Source organism: Benincasa hispida, chromosome 5 (assembly GCF_027475165.1).
Source record: "Benincasa hispida cultivar pf3 chromosome 5, pf3_genome.v1.1, whole genome shotgun sequence".
Lineage (NCBI taxonomy): Eukaryota > Viridiplantae > Streptophyta > Magnoliopsida > Cucurbitales > Cucurbitaceae > Benincasa > Benincasa hispida.
Genome location: NC_143482.1, coordinates 20,016,163 through 20,038,371, shown reverse-complemented (window position 1 = coordinate 20,038,371; position 22,209 = coordinate 20,016,163). Strand labels below are relative to the sequence as shown.

At 36.4% G+C, this 22,209-nt stretch overlaps 1 protein-coding gene across 2 annotated transcripts; it reads left to right on the top strand.

Moving 5' to 3' along the window:
* The first annotated feature begins 507 nt into the window (after window positions 1-507).
* Window positions 508-2,404, top strand: CDI (Nucleotide-diphospho-sugar transferases superfamily protein). Of its 2 annotated transcripts, none has more exons than XM_039030941.2 (2): window positions 508-765; window positions 1,148-2,404. In XM_039030941.2, exon 2 carries the CDS (start codon window positions 1,194-1,196, stop codon window positions 1,950-1,952), a length of 759 nt encoding a protein of 252 aa, XP_038886869.1. In that variant the 5' UTR covers window positions 508-765; window positions 1,148-1,193; the 3' UTR covers window positions 1,953-2,404. The 2 variants fall into 2 exon arrangements, with proteins under 2 accessions (XP_038886869.1, XP_038886870.1); XM_039030942.2 differs by having other exon boundaries at window positions 579-765; window positions 1,077-2,404.
* The last annotated feature ends 19,805 nt before the right edge of the window (window positions 2,405-22,209 follow it).

Genomic DNA, 22,209 nt, shown 5'->3' with positions numbered 1-22,209 from the left:
AAAATCAAGGAATTCAGTGATGTTTTCATATTTTTATGTCTTTGGTAGCAGATTCAAAAATTGGATTCTATTTTCAAATAGTTAAACACTCATGCAATTAGGTTCTAGCCTATTCGGTCAATTATTTCAAATTTTATTACGGATAAAGTTCAAAGATTATAAACTTATTTAACCCTTCAAAAATTAAGGTCCCTAATATACACAAATTTAAAACTTTGAAAAACAAAACTCTTTTATTTTTCTATTCCACCAATACGTCGGAGATTCAAACACGAAAACTGTTAGTCGATAATTCATACTTTATGTCAGTTGAATTATACTAACTAATAAAAGATATCAATCATCGAGCCTTTCGAGAAAGTATGACCTTTGTAGCACCATGATTATGAATACCATCGGAAGGTTCCTATATTTTATTCTTTATTTTAATTTAGCAAAATTGGAAGGTCTCTATTTTTACAAAATTTAATCTAAAAAATCTTTATATTTTTCCTTCTCTTAAAAATAAATAAATAATTAGTGAACACGTGCTCCTTGCCGGCTTCCCTATATCATCTCCCCCGAATCCCCCGACTTCCATTGCAAGGAGCGTACCCGCTCATTTCTCCCTTGTTCTTCTCTCTCGCACACAATTTTACGACTCCCGTCTCCCCTACATTTCTTGGCCCAAGATTTCCCTTTCCTCTCTACAAATAGCAGAACTATCAGCGAATCCATTTGACTGTTTTCTTCCTCTCTTCAACATCCACATTTCCCTCCTTCTTGGTAACGTTTCTTCTCTCTTTTCTCTCTGCAATTTCAATTAGATCTGATCCCTTTTCCCCTTCATTGGGTTTTTCGTAACGATTTGGATCTTTCTTGCTTTGATAGATATATCATGTCTCTGATTGTTTTGATCCCCACTTCGCAAATGTGTTTCTGTTCTTTATATTATCACTGGGTCTTTTGTTATTGTTCTTTTTCATTGCCCTATTTCAATCTCAGGCGGATTTTGTTTTTTCTTTAGTTTTGTTGATGAAATTATAATGTTGTGTTGGAATCCTGCAATGTTGTTTATTCAGATTTGATATTGATAGGTTGGTTTCTGTATCATTTTATCATCTGGGGTTTGAAATCTAGTTGAATTGCTGCGATTTTGGCATTGTAGAGTATTGAAACTGAAGATTTAGTGCCCACCAAAGCATCTGCTTCCAATGGGTTCTTGTAATGGAGAGAATCATCCTGCTGTTGGTGATGTGGAGCAACCATTTAGGATCTTTGTGGGCTATGATGTTCGTGAAGATCTTGCTTATGAGGTTTGTCGCTATTCCATTATGAAGCGATCTTCAATCCCTGTTGAGATCATACCTATCAAACAGGCAGATCTGAGAAAGGATGGTGTTTATTGGCGTGAGAGAGGACAATTTGAAAGCACTGAGTTCTCGTTTTCACGATTCTTAACGCCGTATTTGGCGAATTATAAAGGATGGGCAATGTTTGTTGATTGTGATTTTCTGTATCTTGCTGATATTAAGGAACTGAGGGACTTAATTGACAATAAGTTTGCAGTTATGTGTGTTCATCATGATTACACACCAAAAGAAACTACAAAAATGGATGGGGCAGTTCAAACTGTGTATCCGAGGAAGAATTGGTCTTCAATGGTTTTGTACAATTGTGGGCATCCAAAGAACAAAGTGTTGACACCTGAGATTGTCAATACTCAAACTGGTGCATTTCTTCATAGGTTTCAATGGCTTGAGGATGATGAAATTGGGTCAGTCCCATTTGTTTGGAACTTTCTTGAGGGCCATAACAAGAGTGTGGAGGGTGATTTAACTACTCTTCCTAAAGCAATTCATTACACTCGCGGTGGGCCGTGGTTTGAAGCTTGGAAGAATTGTGAATTTGCAGATCTCTGGCTGAAAGAAATGGAAGAGTATAAGGAGGCCAAGAAGAAATCTGAAGAATAGAGATCAAACATGAAAGTAAGTTCTCAAGGTTTAATTGTGGAGTTGAAATTCTTTGGATATTTGCTTAATATTCTTTAGATTGGTTATGATTGGTTGAACTGTAGATTTCAATATGGTATATCAGATTCTATGAAGGCCTTTGAAAATGGTGCTCTGAAGATTTGTAGTATAGTATTATTACTGGGATTGTAGGAACATACATCATCTTCTAGAAGTACTATTTTTCTGTTGTTCTACATCTGTTCCTACTATAATTGATCAGGTGGTGAATTTCCTAAACATTCTAAGTTGTAGGTTTGATTATCCTCCTTAATTTATCATGTAATATTGTATCAGAAATCAAGAATCTGCTTTCTAATTTATTGTGTAATACTGTACAAGAAAAAAAACTGTGATGAATGTCAGGTTTGTAAGCTTGTAATAGTAATGCTCACAATTTATTGATTCAGAAAGCTATTTGTTTTTTTTTTCCTGATGTATTTCCATTTATCAGGATGGCAGAAAAAATTACATGTCTATTATATATAACGTGAGGTTCTATCTCAAAATAAATTGATTACGAGAGGAAAAATCTACCTATCTTATAAAGAGTGTGAGATCCCATTGGTTTTTTCATTGTGAAATCCTCAATTCCCATGAATAATATGTTTATTACGAATGAGACAATTTTCTCAATTAGGTGTACTGTGCCAATTCTTTTGAGTAATATATCTTGAAATCTTCTTTGATTCTTTATAGACGTTTTAGTAACATTTGAAAAGAATTGTTACTTAAACATCTTTACACTTGGGCATGAAGAAAAAATAGAAGGAAAAATGAAGAGGTTTATGAGCCTACTAAAAACCCGTTTGGATTGGCTAGAGAAAAAAATATTTTTCTTAAAGAAAAATACTAGGTGCATTTTGAGTAACACCCATTTTTGTACATTTCACTAAATTGTCCAACAACTTTTCATGTGGTAAATTTTGTTTTTATTTTTAAAATTTCTTAATGTTTTTTTTGATGTGAGTAGTAAGAAGGGATACACAAAAGTGGGTGGATCTTGGGATGCATGTGAGTATTACTCTTTCAATAAAAATTGTTAAACATATTTTGAAAGTGTTTCAAAAGTTATTTTGAGTAGATGATAAATATTTCAATTTATTCTAAAATGACTTATTTTTAAAATTAAACACTTCAAAAGTTAAATCAAATACATTAATTTGTTAAGAAAAAAATTCTGGCATTACATATAATTGCAAGCACTATAGAAGGACATGAGATTACCAAAAGTACAAACTATATCCACCTCCCTTCCCAGTAGCTTACATTGAATAACTTATCTTTCCTTTGAGCTCTCACATTCACGTGTTAAGTCACCTCTCCTTAAAATTCAGAATGAATTGAATTGTAAATATAATTGGATTGCTTTTGATCGTGTTTATTTAAAAATTATGAATTATGTCACATTTATTGTTACCGTTATCGCTGAGGATCAAACAGTATCGGTAACGATAACAATAAAGGTTAAAATTCATTATTTTTCTTTTTGAACAATAATGATAATGATAACATTGACGATAACGATAATGACACAACGTAATTTTCAGAAAATGATTGGATGAGCATGCTCCACTACTCAATCAGTTTGTATTTTTTTATTACGGATTTGGAAGTGGACCTCATGTGTCATTATAGATGTAGATCACAAGTAAACAATATCGAATGTAATCAAATGAGATCCACTTTTCACATTATCATTTATTTATTACCTTTTAAATGAGGTAAACGCGGTCTAATAACAATATTTTTTTTAAAATCAAGACTTTGATTGAGATAAAAAGGAGAGAAAAAAAAAGAATAGAGAAAATAATGTAAATAGTTCCATAAACATGATGTTTAATCTTAATTAACTGCTAGCTTTAAAATGTCAGTATCTCAACCCACCATTTTTTTGTATTTTATTTGTGACCACTAATACTTTCTTTCACTCTACTTGAAATAATTGGCCCTCCTGTCTTCTCATGTGAAGCAGGATTCCTCCTAAATTATTTCCATTCTCTTGTTGTGAATAACTAAATTTTGGTGAATTTTCACGAATAGGAAAAATATCAAATTATTTATAGTAATAGTAAAAAAAAAAAAAAAAAAAAAATTGATAAATACTGATAGATTTCTATCAGCATCTATTAGTGATAGACTTCGATCAGTTTCTATCATTGATAGACACTGATAGACTTCTATCAGCCTCTATCGATCTCTATAAAAAAGATTAAAATTTTGCTATTTTGTGTAAATAGATTTTTTTTTTTTTTTTTTGATATTTTTGAAAATGTCCATTCTCATTCTATTCTTTGAAAATCTCCCTTAAATTTGTTCTTGCACCTAGAAATCGACCATTTTTAGTCTCATGCTTTTTCTTTTCTTTGTTTGAGAAATAAGAGGTAAAAACTCATTCATCTTTGAAGATGATAATAGACTTTCCGCTCAAATCTATGATTTAGAGAATAAGTATGCAACTCTAGTCTAATAAAATGTGCTTCTTCATGAATAGTAAGTTCGAATCACTTATCAATATATTTTCCATGCAAAATAATATAACATCATAAAATATAGGAAAATTCTTATAAATGGATAAATCTAAAAAATATTTATACTTTATAGCAAAAAGTTCCAAAATGAAACTTTTTGCTATAAAGTGTAAATAATTTTAAGTATTTTTTTATATTTAAAATATATGTACAAGAAGATTTCAAAGGCAAAACAATAAGATCACTTGAAGCATACTAAAATAAAGGCCTGAGGGCAAAACAAATTAAAATAATTAGGTTGTAGCCCTCACATTTGTGTTTGCAAAAATGGCAAAATTTGAACCCCAACCAACATATAAAAATGTAAAATATCGTAAATGCTCTCATTATTCATATAAATGAATGACAAAGTAAGTACGATATTTTTCAATACTTGAAACACATGATATACACTTCGTATATATGATACATTTGACTGATATACTTGATATATACTTGTCAATCATGCACTTGTTTATGTTGCCTTTAGCTTGATAATTTGACTAATAATGATGCACTTGATTGATATATTATTGATAAATTTGTCAATCAACACTCGTTTATCTTGTTGATAAACTTCATATACTTGATTGATATATTTGATATACACTGATATACTGGGTTAATAAACTTGATAATGATGCACCTGTTTGTAACGGTGATGCACAATTGACTGGTATACTTTTTATAAACTTGATAATGAATCAACCGATAGTACAACTTATACATTTGACTGATATATTATTTATAAACTTCCTAATGATGCACTTCTTTACACTACTGAAAAACTGAACTAATATATTGTCGATATACTTAATAATGATACAATGACGTATACTATCGATATATAATATATTGATACACTTTATATATAACATATTAAGTTCAATTTTTTTTATAAAAAAGGAGAATTTTGAAACTCAAGCTTCAAGCAGAATGAAACAATTGTAAACCAACAGAAAAATAGAAAAAGAAAAACTGAGTTGAAAGAGAGAAAAATCAAGACGAGCATTTATAGTGGTTCGACATGATGTCTACATCCACGGTGAATCAGAGAGCCATAACTTGCTCACTCGCAAAATTACCTCACAAGCTACAGAGTTTAAGTAGTAATTTCTTGAGCTCGATGAATAACGATAACTCGAGTTTGATCGTAACCAAAGTTAGTTAACCCCTGTTCCGATAATTACCACATGAGTGACACAAATGCTGGATTAAATTCCCAAAAGTAACAAAACCCTCTTGACGAATGCAATATGAAAAACACAACTCTCTGAAACAATGCTAATAGAGTATCTGTTAGCCAACCCCAAGCTTCAGCATGTCACAAAGGAAGATAAACTTGTCACCATTCAGAACCTTCGTACACATGTCTCCCGGGTTTTGAGTCGTATGAGCCTTAGCAAGTGAAATCTTCTTTTCATTCACGACATCTTTGTTGAAGTGAAATCGCATATCAATATGTTTGGTTCGATTGTGAAAGGTTGGAATCTTTGACAAGGATAAGACACTTTGTGATAGAAAATACATGCAAACAGCGGAAGCAATCAGAATCAATAAGTACTCTAATTACACTTAATTTAAGTTCTAAAAGGATGCATGAAAACATTTTTCAAAGAAGAGAGTTTCAAGATCTTATACCTTTGAAGAATTCCTCCAAATCCAAGCTGCTCTCCACGAATTGAGCTGCAAATCAAAAGTAGACAACCAAGAGAGTATTCTCTACTATTCTTCATCTTGGATTTGAGTAGTGGAACTCTAGAATTGAAGGGAATTGAGGTGGATTTTGGGACGGTTAAGCAGAAACAAATTTTTGCAGAATTTAGGAAGTTTAGCATGCAACCTCTCTTTTCAATTCCAAAAATTGAAGCTTTTTAAGCAACTAATACATACGAGCACTACTTGGTTATGCTGATTGACACCTCAATCAACACCAAGTTAGTGTGATAGGTGTTGATTAGTGGATCAATCCAACAAAAGTTGGATTATTCCATTAGTCACCCATTTTCAAATTTCCATCTTTTTCTTTTATTTAATTTTTCAACAGAGATAAATTTGATAAAGATTAAATCGAAAATTGAATTTTAGAAGATTTGAAAAAAGTTTTATTTAAATAATTCATTAAAAAAATTTAATTAATTAATTAAATAATAATTTAATATCAAATATTGAATTAATTAAACACCTACATGAATCTCATTCATGCTAATCAATATTTAAATCAGTATTTAAATATTTTAAACTCTCCAAATTACATTTAATTTCAATAAAGTTAAACGTTAGTTATATCAAATATAATTATCCAAACCCTAATTTGAAATTGAACAATTCAAATTCAAACCTTAATTTAAAATTTGAACAGTTCAAATTGAATTCCCAAATTGAATTTGAACACTTCAAATTCACTAAATATATTAATCCAAGGTGTCAAGTTTTACGAGCTAGTAGTGGGACCTTATGGACCTATAGATCATGAGCTCCAATGATTTGTGATTAATTGACTAAACTTTTTAAAAAGAATTAATCAATATCCGTTAAGTACCGAGACACACCACTATAGCTCAGTAGTTGCACTCTCCTCACTCTGGACATATTTTTGTCCATTTGATTTAACCGTAATTAGTAAGTCGACCCTTCACAGATTGTTCATAAGAGTGATTGGGTCAAATGTTGTTTTCCCCGAAATTATTGATAACAGGCAGAAATGCACAATTATTATAAAGGAAAGTTATAAAACAATGCAGAATTGTGATGATAAAAATATACAATATTGCGTCCAAATGCATTAAGTTCACAACATTGCGATCGCATGCGTCCGTCGCATTAAAACAGCTAACTTATGTATTTTTGTGCAGAAAATGCGTTGGCGCAAGGCGGAAATGTGATCCGAAGAAATTAACTTCCAAGCGCATTAAGAGATTGCGACCGCAAGGCTATGCGATCATTTGCGCTCGTGAAAATTTGCTTAAGAAGGTGGCCGCATAGAGCCGGTGCATCAAAGTGGGTGCATCTGGGTGAAAGCTAAATAAATCACGATGGGGCAGAAAGTGGATGACGGTTGATTCCGAATTAAGCAAGGACACTCAACTTTTCGGTGACAATTATTCGGCGCATCAGACAGAGAATTAATATTATCCCATCAGTGCAATCATAAGAGAGAAGAAACTTTTCACCCTGAAACTCTATAAATACCGAAGGCCACCTTCACTAAAGGAGTTCGCTCAGTTTACAGAATTCACCATATAGAAAGAAGTTAGCCTTGTTCATAGTTTTTGTTTTACTTGTTATTATTATTATTATATAAATATTACATTTAAATTTCAAATTTGAGTGTTTATTAGGAAAGATAATATATATGTTTAAATTGAATTCTTAAATTTAGATTAAATATGTGAATAATTTGATTTATATTTATTTCTTTCTACTAAAAAGTTAATTAGCTTTTTCAGACCAAAATTTGAGTAATTTATCTTTAAATTCAAATTGTCATCTAAAAATAACCATAATAAACAATTTAGTGATACACTTAATTATTTAATTAAAATTTGCTCACATTAATGATTTAAATTAATTGACTTTTTACAAAAAAAAAAAAAAAAAGGTAAAGGGGAAAAATTCCCCGCGGGGAATCGATCCCCACGAATTCCCTGTGGGGAATCCTCGCCCCGATCCCCGTGGAAAATTTCACGGGGATGGGGAATGAAATGGGGAACGGGGAGGGGGATGGGGAATGGCTTCCCCGGCCCCGCCCCGCCCCGTGGACATCTCTAATTACGCATGAGTAGCTAAATCTATCGAATGGGTTGAGAAACACTTAGCTAGCATAACCAGATAACTTCATTCTATGCGATTATCTTATTTTATATATGCATCATTCGCCCATTAGAGATACTTAGGAGGGTAGTCTAAGGATAGAATCTAGGCTTGGAAAAGTCAGATTAGAATCTAGGCTCGGGAGAGTCAGATTAGAACCACATAATCAAGAGATAGAATATTAGGAATAAGCTCTGTTTGCTATTAACGCATCGTATGCACCCTAGAGATAGGATATGATTGTATGTGGTCGCCCTTCCTTGTATGCATCTTTCATCATCGTATAGGCAAGAAGTAGAGACTTAGGAATAAGCTCTATAGACATTATCGCATTTATTGCATGCGTCCTAACATTAGGAGCTATCGCATTTGCATTGGAAAGTGAACTATTATCGCATGAGTGTAGCATGATCGCATAGCTTGGATGCATTCTCAGGAAACACTAGCTAAAGACCTTCTCAACCCATTCCTCCACATACTCATTGTATCTGTCGCATAATTATTCTTTTCTAAAATCCATCGCATACACTTTTATACCTTCAATAACAAGCCAACCAACACTTGATTTATTTGTTACCGCAAAGTGATCTAAAATTATCATCGCATACTATTTTCCTTAGTCCCTGTGTTCGACCCTGGGCTTACCAGGAAACTCAGTAGGATTTATACTTGGGTCTTGCTGAGAAAACTTACATGCACAACGTATATCCTACCATCGCATTCTATACCATTATTTCATCACATAATACCACGTATTAAGTTTTTGGCATCGTTGCCGGGGACTTCGACAATACATTGTGCTAACAACAACAAGACAGAAGTCCAAGAATGGTGGAACAACCAGAAGAGAGGGCCGCAAACGTAAAATAGTATAATGGCCAACGCCATCCTCTTGGTGAATGACCACATAGACCCATTCGGGACTATACGTCGCCTAACCTATATGATTTCTCCCCAGGAATCATGAGGTCAGCGCTGGACGGATCAAGGTTTGAAATGAAACCGGTTATGTTGCAGATGATCTAAACTGTCGGACAGTTTGGTGGTAGGCGTGGCGAGGACCCGCACGCCTACCTCTGGAGTTTCATTGAGATCTGCAACACTTTTTTGTCCCCAAACATCTCTGCTGCGGAGGTTCGACTAATATTGTTTCCATTTTCATTGTGACCAGGTATAAAAGTGGGCTTATTCTCTCGAACCAGGGGAGATTACATCATGGTAGCAAGTAGTTGAGAAGTTTATGAAGAAGTACTTCCCTCCGACGGAGAATGATGATGTGAAATTAGCTGCCAAAAACTTGATGGCTAAAATCATGTGGGGTGCAATATGCGATGCATGTCTTAAGGTATGCATTGATTATCATGCGTTGGTGGTCATGCGTTAGAGTGAACTATGCGTTAACGAATGTATGCGATGACCATGCATTCCCGTCACAAATTTTCTTGTGCTCACACCAAGTATAATGCAAACGCAAGTTTCTCGGGTGATCCGAGGTCGAACTCAGGGACTTGTAGCTAAATGTATGCGATAATGTGTTTGCGGCGGTTGAATAGAAGAATGATGGGGGGTTTTATGCAACAACTACTCCTACTCCTAACTAATAGACAACACTTATGAGAAGTATGAATGAGAGGTAGAGATATGACAACTGTTGACGTAAAGTAAATGGATAGAAAAATAGACAAAATGTGGAGATGTCTTCATCGCAACCCTTAAGAGTAACCGCAAGGGCAACCTCAGCCAACACAAGCTATGCGATCATGCTACACACACTAGAGCCTATTTCTAGGACGTATGCGATGTATATACAACAGGGTCGAGATGACCGCATACCGCCACCGTATCCTACTTCTTGAACGCAGTCATTGTCCTCTCCGTAGGGTGCATACGCTGCGTAATAGCAAATGGAGCTTATTCCTAAGTCTTCATTCTTGCTTATGCAAACCCAATCTAGCTCTCTCGAGCATCGATTCTAACCTAGCTCTCTCAAATTTTAGGTTGTTTCTTTAGACTCTCTCTCAAGTAGCTCTAAAGGTTTGATAGACACATACATAAGACAAGGTAACCGAAAAAGCCTAGTTGACATAAGATTATTCCTATCTCTAGTGAATACATGCTTACATTGTTTAATGTGACCAACCACTTACCCTCTGGGTAGTTAGTTGTTGTTGACTTTACTCATAGACAAATGTTGCGTCCGCTTATAGACAGGCGTTGCTACAACATTACACTAAGCAAATAAGGTTTTCTCATACACTCGCACAATACACACCTTCCGGTGGTTTGCTACATGCTTCATATCTCTAATCCGTATGACTAAGTATGCGATACTCAAGCAATCTCACTAAGTGATGCAATGAAAGTTAAAGATAATAAGTAATAAAGATGGAGATAGAATCGAAGGAAACACAAAAATGCATTGAACACATAATGTATTGATTTCTTAATCCAAAATGTAATATAATACAATATAAGAAGAGAAGAGAAAATGAAAGGACCAGCTGGAAGCAATGTCTTGCTTCCAACAGATGTGTGTCAAAGTTGCCGGTGGTGCCATGGAAGGGCGTTGAAGCTGACTCTCTCAAGATCTAACTTCGGCGAAGGCTCTGGTCATCACTCGGAATGGATGAAGGAGACGAAGAACTCTCAAGCTTCCTTCTCATGCATTAATTTGGATCACAAGGATCCGCCTTAAGGCGAAAAACCCTGGATTCCTCGAAATTCTACTCATCGACTTTTATTTATAGAGCTTGATCTCTGATAACATTAATGGACTGCTCTAATCTGACATTCGCGTCGCGTTAGTCCTTTCCTAAATCTCTACTGGCAACGACGTGGTAAGTAAAATGTCAACATCATCTTTTGATTTTTCTGAGATATGCGTTCATGCGTTCATTCCACCAACCTTGCATTGATTCCACTAATATGCGTTATCGTGTAGCCGCAATCTTGAAATTTTTGCATTCGCTTGATTACCGCAACTTCTACACAATGACCGCAATCGCTTGACGATCGTAACTTCTATGTGATGGATGCATTCAGTTGATTACTGTAACACCCATGCGTTGATTGTATGCGTTCGCCTTTGCAATGGAAAATTTCTACGCATGCTGTCGTCTATGAGGTAGCCCGACTTTCGCGTTTGCGTCCACTTCCTGCGTTAGCTACAAAAATAGACAATTGAACGCATAATAACACATAATAATGGGTTAGTCGAGATTCCTAATGTTGAACGACGCAAACTCATTTTCTCATGAATTCCTAACATAATTTCCGCATATTATGTTTAACAGCCCTCATAATTCTAAATAAAAGACCTAAAATGATATGCATTTCTGCATGTCATCAGAAAATGCCAGAAGAAGGAAGTTGATCACCAATTTGAATAGGATATTGACGAATCGCTCAGCGACGCCTGGGCGAGGTTTAAGAGGCTGGCAAGAGATTGCCCGCATAACGGCTTACTAGATTGTTTACAGATGAAGATTTTCTACCAAGGATTAAACCCTGCATCGCAGACGGCTACTAATGCAGCAGCAGCTGGAGGTCTACTGGATAAAACTTATGATGAGGCCAAGAATATCCTTGATCATATTTTTAAAAATCATGAAGACTGGAGAGAAAGTGATTAAAGATAAAGAATTAAAGACAATGACATGAACAACGGGGCCATCGCATCCCTTTAGAACCAAATGACTGCGATGATGAGTTTGATACAAGGCATCGCAATTAATAGCACGGGGATGCAAAAAGGGCAGGTCAACGCAATTGCTCAAACGACCACGAGTTGTGTCATCTGCGGAGAAGCACATCCGATTAAAGAATGCCCAAGTAATCCGCAGTCAATATGCTTCATAAAGAATAACCCTTTCTCTGACACGTACAACCCCGGGTGGAGAAATCACCCTAACTTCGCGTGGAAAAATTAACAACAAAATTTTCAATTGTTGCGCAAAAAGAAGGGCCACCCAGATTTTTTCTGTGAACCAACGGTCAAATGCAAAACCAAGCCAGCAGTTCGCAGGCGCCACAATCTTCATCCTTGGAGAGTTTGCTGAAGCAATATATTGAGAAGAATGAATCAGTGCTTCAAAATCAAGCAATGTCCATCTGCAATCTTGAAATTCAGATGGGACAGATTGTGGGCGAACTCAAGAATAGACCGCAAGGAGCGTTGTCGAGCTCAACTGAGCTCCCTCACAACTCTGGGGGTACAGGAAAGGAACAATGCTTAGCAGTCTCTTTGCTAAGCGAAAAAATGATAGCAGAAATAAGGGATGAACCTATCACGACCAACTTGAATGCGGTGACAACCGATGACCCGTTGACATATGATTCAGAAGAGCCCGAGAAGATGAATCGAAAAGTTGCGTCCAGCTTCAAGCCTCTAGAACACGAGATAGAAGAAGTCCAGCTACCACCATTCTTGCAAAGATTGAAAAAGATACAGAATGATGAAGATAAGATCGCTATAGAGGCAGTAACGCAAAATACTTTGATCCCACAAAAAATGTACGACCCACGAATTTTCACGATACCATGCTCAATTGGAGGGGTCTACATTGGTCAAGCGCTATGCGATCTTGGGGCAAGTATAAATGTAATGCCGCTATCAATCTTCAAACGATTGAATATGGGCAAACTGACGCCTACGACGGAGACTCTTTTGCTTGCAGACAGATCCCGAATACATCCTGAGGGAGAGTTGAAAGATGTCGTAGTCTCAATTGATAGATTCATTTTGTCGGTAGACTTCATTATTTTGGATTATAAAGCGGACGAAGATGCGCTCATCTTATTGGGGCGACCATTCCTCTCGTCCGGTTGCGCTCAAATTGATGGGCACAATAAAACTATAGTCTAAAAGCATGATATGAGCTACGGGTTTTAAAAATCATGATCTAAAAGTAAAGTATGGACTACAAGTTTTAAAAACTATAGTACCAATGTTATTTTTGTACAACAGTCACTAAAAACTCATGATCCAACATCCTAGTACAGACCATATGTATATAAAATCATGGTCTAAAAGCATATTATGAACTACGGGTTTAAAACATGTGGTCTAAAAGCATAGTGTTGATTATAAGGTTTAAAAACTATAGTATAACTTTTATCTTTACATTACGTTAAATAAAAATCATGGTCTAAGATTCTAATACAAACCATATGTATATAAAACCATGGTCTCAAAGCATATTGTGGACTACAAGTTTTAAAGAACATGGTTTAAAAGCATAGTATGGACTACGAGTTTTAAAAACTATAGTATTAATGTTATCTTTACACCATGGTCAATAAAATCCATAGTCCAAGATCCTAGTACTGATCACGTGTGTATAAAACCATGGTCTAAAAGCATATTATGGACCACGGGTTTTAATAGTCGTGGTCTAAAAGATATGAGTTTTAAAAACTATAGTATAACTTTTATCTTTACCCCACCTTAAATTACATAGACTAAAATCAATAGCTGGATTGTCTAGGTTAATGAACCCCTAGGTATAACATTCAGTGGGAGGTACTTGGGGCATATGATGCTTCATTTAAACCTTTCACGTTTCTCCTTTATAATCCATACCGTGAAATCTACCCTCGGCTTCGTGGCATCTTGGGAGTGTCCCCCCTAAATGATGGTGTTTTGGTAGGTCAATGTCAAGGTGGATGGAGAGAATGCTCATAGTAAGTGGGAGCGGGAAGTGCGACAGCATATCCCACGGTCTCCCTCGTTGGATTGAATAAAGTTTTTGTACATCGCCTCGAGGCATCCTGGGAGTGCCCCTCTATAAAATGATAGTTTTGCGCGTTTCGAGATTCGATCTCCTGTAAGAGGATAAGGTTACTTAGTCACTTTGTTTTTCAGCAACAAGTTTTAAAATAGCTACAGCCACTATAGCTTTGCTTAGCGCCGACAAACTTATTGGCGATAGCTTTTCTACTTGGAAACATATGATCACGACAATACTAATCATCGAGAATCTCATGTTTGCCCTTATGGAGGTCTGTCCTCCTATTCCAGCTCCCAACTTCGCTCGAAATGTTCAAGAAGCGAACGAGCGATGGACACAGGCAAACAAGAAGGCCTGAGCCTATATCTTGGCCAATCTTAATGACGTGTTGGCCAAGAAGCATGAGCCCATGGTCTCAGCATGTGAGATCATGGAGTCCCTTCGGGGGATGTTTGGACTCTGCCGTCAGTTGAAAAGGGAAAATATTTCCACTGCAACCAGAACGGACACTAGAGGAGGAATTGTCCTTGCTGGCTGAAGGAAAGGAAGACTGTCAAGGCTAAGGTCAAGGCAAATAAAGGTAAATATGATTTAATTGTACTAGAAACATGTTTAGTGGAGAATGATGATTTTGTCTAGATAATTAATTTGGGTGCCACTAATCACATTTTTTCTTCTTTTCAGAGGATTAGATTCTGGCGACAGCTGAAGGCTAGTGAGATGACGATGCAAATAGGTTTCTAGTTTTAAAAGATGTGTATGTAGTTCCTGAACTAAAGAGGAACCTTATTTCTGTAAAGTGTCTGTTACAATGTAAATATACGCTTTCTTTTAATGTGGATAAAGTGTTTATTCATAAATATGGTGTTGAAATTTGTACAGCTAATCTGGAAAGTAACTTGTATGTGCTAAGACCGTTAGCCTTAAGTTCCCTCTATAACACAGAGTTGTTTAAATCTGTCGTTACTCAATTTAAATGTCAACGAATTTCTCCAAAATAAAATGCCCAAATTTGGCACCTTCGATTAGGGCACATCAATCTCAATAGGATTGAGAGATTGATGAAGAATAGCCTTCTAAGTGAGTTAAAAGAGCCCAGGTGGCTATGAGTATTTGATCAGTTTTACTGATGATTAGTCTAGGTATGGGTATGTTCATCTTATGCAATGGAAGTCTGAATCCTTTGAAAAGTTCAAAGAGTTCAAGGCTGAAGTGCCCTAATCGAAAAGTTGGATACACCTCAGTAGAATCGAAGGTGCCCATAGGATTGAAAAGGATTAAAACACTTCGATCGAATCGAGATGGAGAGTTTTTGGACTCGACATTCCAGGACTATTTGATAGAACATGGAATCCTTTTCCAACTTTTAGAGTTGGATACACCTCAGTAGAATGGTATAGCAGAGAGGAGAAATAGAACCTTGTTGGACATGGTTCGTTCGATGATGAGTTACACTTCCTTACCGGACTCGTTTTGGGGTTTTGCAGTGGAGACTGCAGTATACATACTCAACTGTGTTTCTTTCAAGATTGTTGCGAGAACGCCTCTGGAGTTGTGGAATGGGCGTAAAGCTAGTTTACGTCACTTCCGCATTTGAGGTTTCTCAACACATGTGCTTGAGGTGAATCATAAGAAGTTGGAACCACGGTCGAGGTTATGCCTCTTTGTAAGCTACCCTAAAGGTACACGAGGGGGTTATTTTTATGATCCATCAGAAAATAGGGTGTTTATTTCTACAAACGCTACTTTCTTGGAGGAGGATCATATTAGAGAGTACAGTCCATGTAGTAAAGTCGTGTTACGTGAGCTTTCCAACGAAACTATTGAAACTTTAACAAGAGTTATTGAGGGGCCTACTTCATCAGTAAGAGTTATCGATGATAGTTCATCTAGTAGGTTAATTCCACCTCAAGAGTTCAGGGAACCTCGACGCAGTGGGAGGGTTGCGAACCCACTCATTCGCTATCTAGGTTTCACAGAAATCCTTGCTATGGTAGCAGATGGAGACGCTGAGGATCTGTTGCTTTATCAAAAGGCAATGGAAGATGTAGACTGTGATGAATGGGTGAAAGCCATGGATCTTAAGATGGAGTTGATGTATTTCAACTCAGTATAGGATCTTAGAGATCAACCTGATAGGGTAAAACCTATAGGTTGTAAATGGATCTATAAGCGCAAACGGGGTGGTGATGGGAAGGTGCAAACCTTCAAGGCTCGACTTATGGCAGAGGGTTATACCCAGGTAGAGGGAGTCAACTATGAGGATACTTTCTCGCCTGTTTCCATGTTAAAGTCGATTCACATCCTCCTATCCATTGCAGCTTATTATAATTATGAGATCTGGCAAATGGACGTCAAGAAGACCTTTCTAAATGGCAATCTTGAGGAGACCATTTACATGGTGCAACCTGAAGGATTCATTGCCCAAGGTCAAAAGCAAATAGTTTGCAAACTGAATCAGTCTATGTATAGGCTGAAATAGGCATCCGATCTTGGAACATTCGGTTTGATACTGCGATCAAATCGTATGGCTTTGACCAGAATGTTGATGAACCTTATATGTACAAGAATATCGTCAATGCTTCAGTAGTTTTCTTAATGTTGTATGTAGACGATATACTATTCATTGATAATGATATAGGTCTACTAATTGCAGTTAAGAACTAGCTAGCGACCCAATTCCAAATGAAAGATTTGGAAAATTCTCAATTTTTTCTGGATATACAAATCTTTCGGGATCGTATGAACAAAGTCCTAGCACCGTCTCAGGCATCGTACATTGACAAGATGTTGCTCAAGTACTCAATGCAGGATTCCAAAAGGGGTCTACTGCCATTCAAGCATAAAATCACTTTGTCTAAGGACATGTGTTCTAAGATGCCTCAAGAGGTTGAGAAAATAAGACGGGTCCCATATACATCTGCCGTTGGCAGTCTGATGTATGCGATCATTGTACTAGACCAGACATCTACTACGCTGTAGGAATAGTCAATAGGTATCAGTTTAGTGCAGGCTAGGGTCACTAGACCACTGTGAAGAACATCCTCAAGTATCTTCAGAGAATGAGGGACTACATGCTCGTGTATGGATTTAGGGATTTAATCCTTACTAGATACACGGATTCTGACTCTCAGACTGATCAGGACTCTCACAAGTCCACTTCAAGGTCAGTCTTTACTGTTAACGGAGGAGCTGTAGTATGGCGAAGCACTAAGCAGGGGTGCATCACTAACTCCACTATGGAGGCAGAGTATGTAGCGGCTTGCGAAGCTGCTAGGAAGGGCGTCTGGCTCAAGAAGTTCTTGACAGAATTAGTAGTTATTCCAGATATGTCTAGGCCAATCACTCTCTATTATGATAATAGTGGTGCTGTGGCGAACTCCAAGGAGCCTAGAAGTCATAGACGTGACAAGCACATAGAGCGGAAGTATCACCTGATCCACAAGATAGTACATCGAGGGGACATGGTCGTCATTAAGATCCCTTTGGAGGTGTTACTGACCCGTTTACGAAGGCTCTCAAAGCTACAGTGTTTGAAGGTCACCTTCAGAGCATGGGTCTACGGGACCACCCGCGGTTGGACTAGGGCAAGTGGGAGATTTTCTTGTACTGGGCTTTTATGCCCTAGTTGATTTTTTTGTACTTATTTTTGTACACCCCACTTAGCTTTAGGACAAATGGAAGATTGTTGGGGTTGATGTTTTAAAGTCTCGTGTCCTATAGTTTGTAAACAGTTTGTACGAATGCTTGTGATGTATAATATATGATATTTACTTCACTTCTTGATTTTGCTCATCTGGATATTTTATTTGTTTTACCACAAATCTATAAACTAAAATCCATGGTTGTCTTTATGTAACTTAAGCATGTTATGGTGATATACAAGTAGATCATGTCTTAAGTGATAACCAAAATGGTCTGTAGTATATGAATATAGGAGGTAAACCTTATCCTTGTTACGCTATGGATGCGACCCGCTTTGTGGAATAGTTATAAGTGTTGTGACTTGTCACAGATGCTCTGATCTTAATCATTCATATAGGGGACATACGAGCAGGGCGTCCTATACAAAGAGTTTGTATAAGACCTGACCATGAAGTGTTAACGTCTCGTCATATAACACCATTCATGACAAAGACTTCACTTCACTAGGGGAACACGATCGTATATAACCTTTCCTCCTCCCCTCTACCAATTCCATCAAAGCCCACCCTTTGGATTCTCACTCTGAGAATACTGAGGGCTCCGAGTGGCGGTGTCGTTCCCGTTTGCTGTTGTTTGTGCGAAGCTGTTCGTGTAGACAACTAAGGTGTTGCTGGGCGATTACTTGTTGGGCTAGAAAATGCGAAAGGAGTTCATTACCGTTTTGCCTTTGTATGTTCTATCGGTCTTTTTGTTTTTATCTTTTAAGCATGCCATTAATTTAGCATTATAAATGCATATCTATATGTTTGAATGTATATATGGAAATTCTGTCACAATGAATTAAAAAGATCCGCTTCCGCTCATAGGTACTCTTGTATAAGTTCCTTCAGGTAGGACTATGTTGTATTGTTCATTAAAGGGATCAGTGATACTTAAGGAGTTAGATGTAACTACAAGGGAAAAACAGTAAATTGGCCTAGTTGTAATAGGAGCGTTTATGAAGGGTTATCGTACTGTTGACTGGTTATATCTGATGGACATAGAAATATATCTGTGGTAAGAAGAGATCAGTTTTCGATCTTTAGTGAAATGCCTGGCAATTAACGGATGGTGGATCTCGTGGCTAAAGAGTTTAGTCAGCTATTCACATACCGTTGGAGCTTCGAACCATAGGTCTATAAGGTTCCCTTGGTAGCTCAATGGATTCAAGATGAGAATAAGTTTTTTGGTCAGTTTGAAGTGTTCAAATTGACAAGAGGGAGTTTGATCATATATGATATGATTGAACTGGTTAATTATATATGATATTATTGACTTTATGTATGAGATACATTATTTGGAGGAAAATGGATATAAATATGATTTATATCTAGTGGAAGAGAAAACACTATAGTTTATATATTATATTAAACCATAAGTTAATGAATATAATATGATTATATTTATTATTTTTAATTGGACAATTATAGGATAATTGTGTCGGCATTTTCTCCATAACCGTGTGATAGTGGGAGGTTAGATTCAGTTTTTGTACCTGAAGAATAAAATGAAAATCTTTTTCATTTTGGAAAAAGATCACATAATTCGCTCACGAAGTGTATATAGCTTATCGCATAGCAAACCGAGAGACTACACGATAGCTCAAAGTTTCTACATGATCGTATACACGCGCACCTCTTTCTAAACGATTGCATAGGGTTTGCTAAACGATCGGTAGCTCTTTCCTAAACAATTGTACGCTCGAGCATTTATTAAACGATCATCTATATGATCGCAGCCTATTTACTAAATGATCGTGTACCTTCTTCTAAACGATCAAGCATCGTCTATACGATAGACCCTACCTTCTCTCACTTGCTTGGTCGTGGTATATGATCTTCGTTTCCTCCTTCCCTCTACCAAATCCAACAAAGCTTACACCTTCTGGATTCTCACACCAAGAATATCGAGAGTTTTAAGTGATGGTGTCATCCTCATTGATGTGTTCACGTGGAGGCCATTCGTGAGTAGACAATCGGTGATTTGGTGAACGATTGCTTGGACGTTCTAGCGAGAGCGAAAAGAGTAGTCCAATGTTCGAGAGCAAGATTTTGGTGAAGAAGAATTCTTCAACTAGTATGTTTTCTTGTTCTCTTGTTATTTAGTTCCCAAAGCATGCCGGTAATTTGTTGCGAAATGCATATCTGTTCTAGTAGATTGTAAATGTGAAAATTCTGTCACAATGTATTTCGAATGATCCGCTTCCGCTCAGAGATACTCTTGTATAAGAGTCCCTTCAATTGGTATCAGAGTCAGGTTCTGATATTCCAAATTCATTAATGCAAAGAATTGCATTTACTTTCTCGGTGGGTAAAAGCATGCCTACTCTCTGTTTAAGCGTTAAATAGTTTGTGGATGTGGGATTCATGGAGTTTTTGGGATGAAGCCTCTGGATTATTTAAAATTCTTTTACATTTGAAGTTAATTGTAAGGATCCTGGGTTTTTTGGCATATTAACTGCTATTGAGTCTGTAATTTCAAAGAGTTTGAGTCTGTGAGTCGTTCATGAAAAAGCTTCGTAGCAAGGGTTCTGTTCTTCAAGGATGAAAACGTACAAGCGTTGGTCGGGTCGTGTAAACGATGGGGTAGACAATCATTGAGTATCGGATACTCGTGAGCTGGTTAATGCACGCACACTAGACGATCGTGTAGCTCAACAAGCTTCATCGCTTTGTTCCTGACTACACGATCGCAGAGTAAATCATTTACTTAAATCACTTGTTAAGGGATCGTCTAGACAATCGGGCTTCACAGCTACATTGTCGTCTAAACGATCGTTTAAAACTCGCGTGTTTTTGTCTTGTGTGCTAAACAATCGTTTAGACGACAATGTAGCTGGCTGCGTTTACTAAACGATAGAGAGCTTCGCCCAACAGTTCAAGACCTGGTTCGCCTGTGAACCTGTTTGCTCGTTGAAAATGTATTTGATAGAGTTCTTACTTTCGATTTTAGAGGTGGTTCATCCCAGTCCATTAATCTTTGTGAATGTACATAGGATGTATATTTTATTTATATGTCATATGATATGCCATATAGAAGAAATCTCACTTTAGGTTATGCATTAGTCATGCATCATCTCTTTATTATAAATGTTATGATTTAGAAAAGCATGATTTAATTTACGTAAGAGCATGCTCATGCATCATATAATATAAGAGTTATATTTATGCATGCATCATCTTTATATTATAAGTGTTATAGTATAAGGGTGTATAGAGCATGTTTGCTTGGTTCGTTACTTGTATGTAAAAGTTATGTATAGTAATGAATAGACATTACATGAAGCATGACACATAGGTTAAATTTATAAGAGTTATAAATACCTATGTGTGTGGCAATGTGGTTTTAGTTGTTTCTTTTATAAAGGTTATAAGGAAATTAGAACTAAAATCTGTGAGAAAGATATGCATGCCAACTTAGGTTTGAATCATGGTTTTAAAAATTTTTTAAAACTTGGTGGAGATAGACCTAAGATCACAGTTCTAATATGATTAATAACCTTAGGCTTTAATCTTTTAATCAGTTTAATAGGATTAAATTGACTAATAAAAGATTAAAGTGTAGCAAATCTACCTATAAGGGACGTTTTGTATAAGGCGGGTTCTGTCTAGGCTGGGGTATTTAAGGTGACAAAAACAGAACACCCCTACCTGAGAACCTACTTGGAAAGGTGATTTAGATAGATTTGATGGAAACCTTGTAACTAAGTCGTTCAAACTAAGCATGAGGTTCTTCTTTAAGCCCATAAAGAACTTTACAAAGCTTGCACACCAAAGAAGTGGAATTAGTTCTTTCAAAGCCACTAGGTTACTCCATAAAAACTATCTTGGAAAGCAACCCGTGTAAAAATGCATTGTTAACATCTACTTGTCGAGTACTCCAACCACAAGCAAGAGCCATTATTAGGAGAACTCGAATCATGATAAGTTTTACAATCGGACAATATGTTTTTTGGTAATAAATATCAGCCACTTGATGGAAACCTTGTGCCACTCAGAAAGTTCTATATCAATAGAAAAATCTAAGTTTCTCTTTATTTTGAAACCCATTTCCAAACAACCACATTTTGATTTTTTGGTAAAGGAATTAATTCCCATGTCTTATTTCTTAGTAAAGCTAAACATTCATCTTGTATAACTTGTTTCCAATGAGGGTATTTTAGGGCTTCTTTAGCATTTGAAGGTTAAATGTCAATGTAATCAACCAAGGGATCCGTTGGTTTTAAAATACCTTTATTTTCTCTTGTAACTATGAGGTGGATATTTTGTGTAATTAGCTTAACAAAATGTTCTGGTATGAATGAAATACCAATACGAACTTGACGGTTATCATTGTTGGAAAATAGAGGTGATGTGGGAGGTTAAATATTGGAAGGTAAATATGAATCTACAATATTTTATGACAAAGAATTATTAGTGGTAGGTTGGGGTGATGAATGATCAATGATAGGTAAAGTCTGGGTAACATTAGTATTATAGTGGA

Bases quoted from the DNA above. Each gene is read 5' to 3' on its own strand.
- CDI (XM_039030941.2), top strand. From the start codon at position 1,194: ATGGGTTCTTGTAATGGAGAGAATCATCCTGCTGTTGGTGATGTGGAG.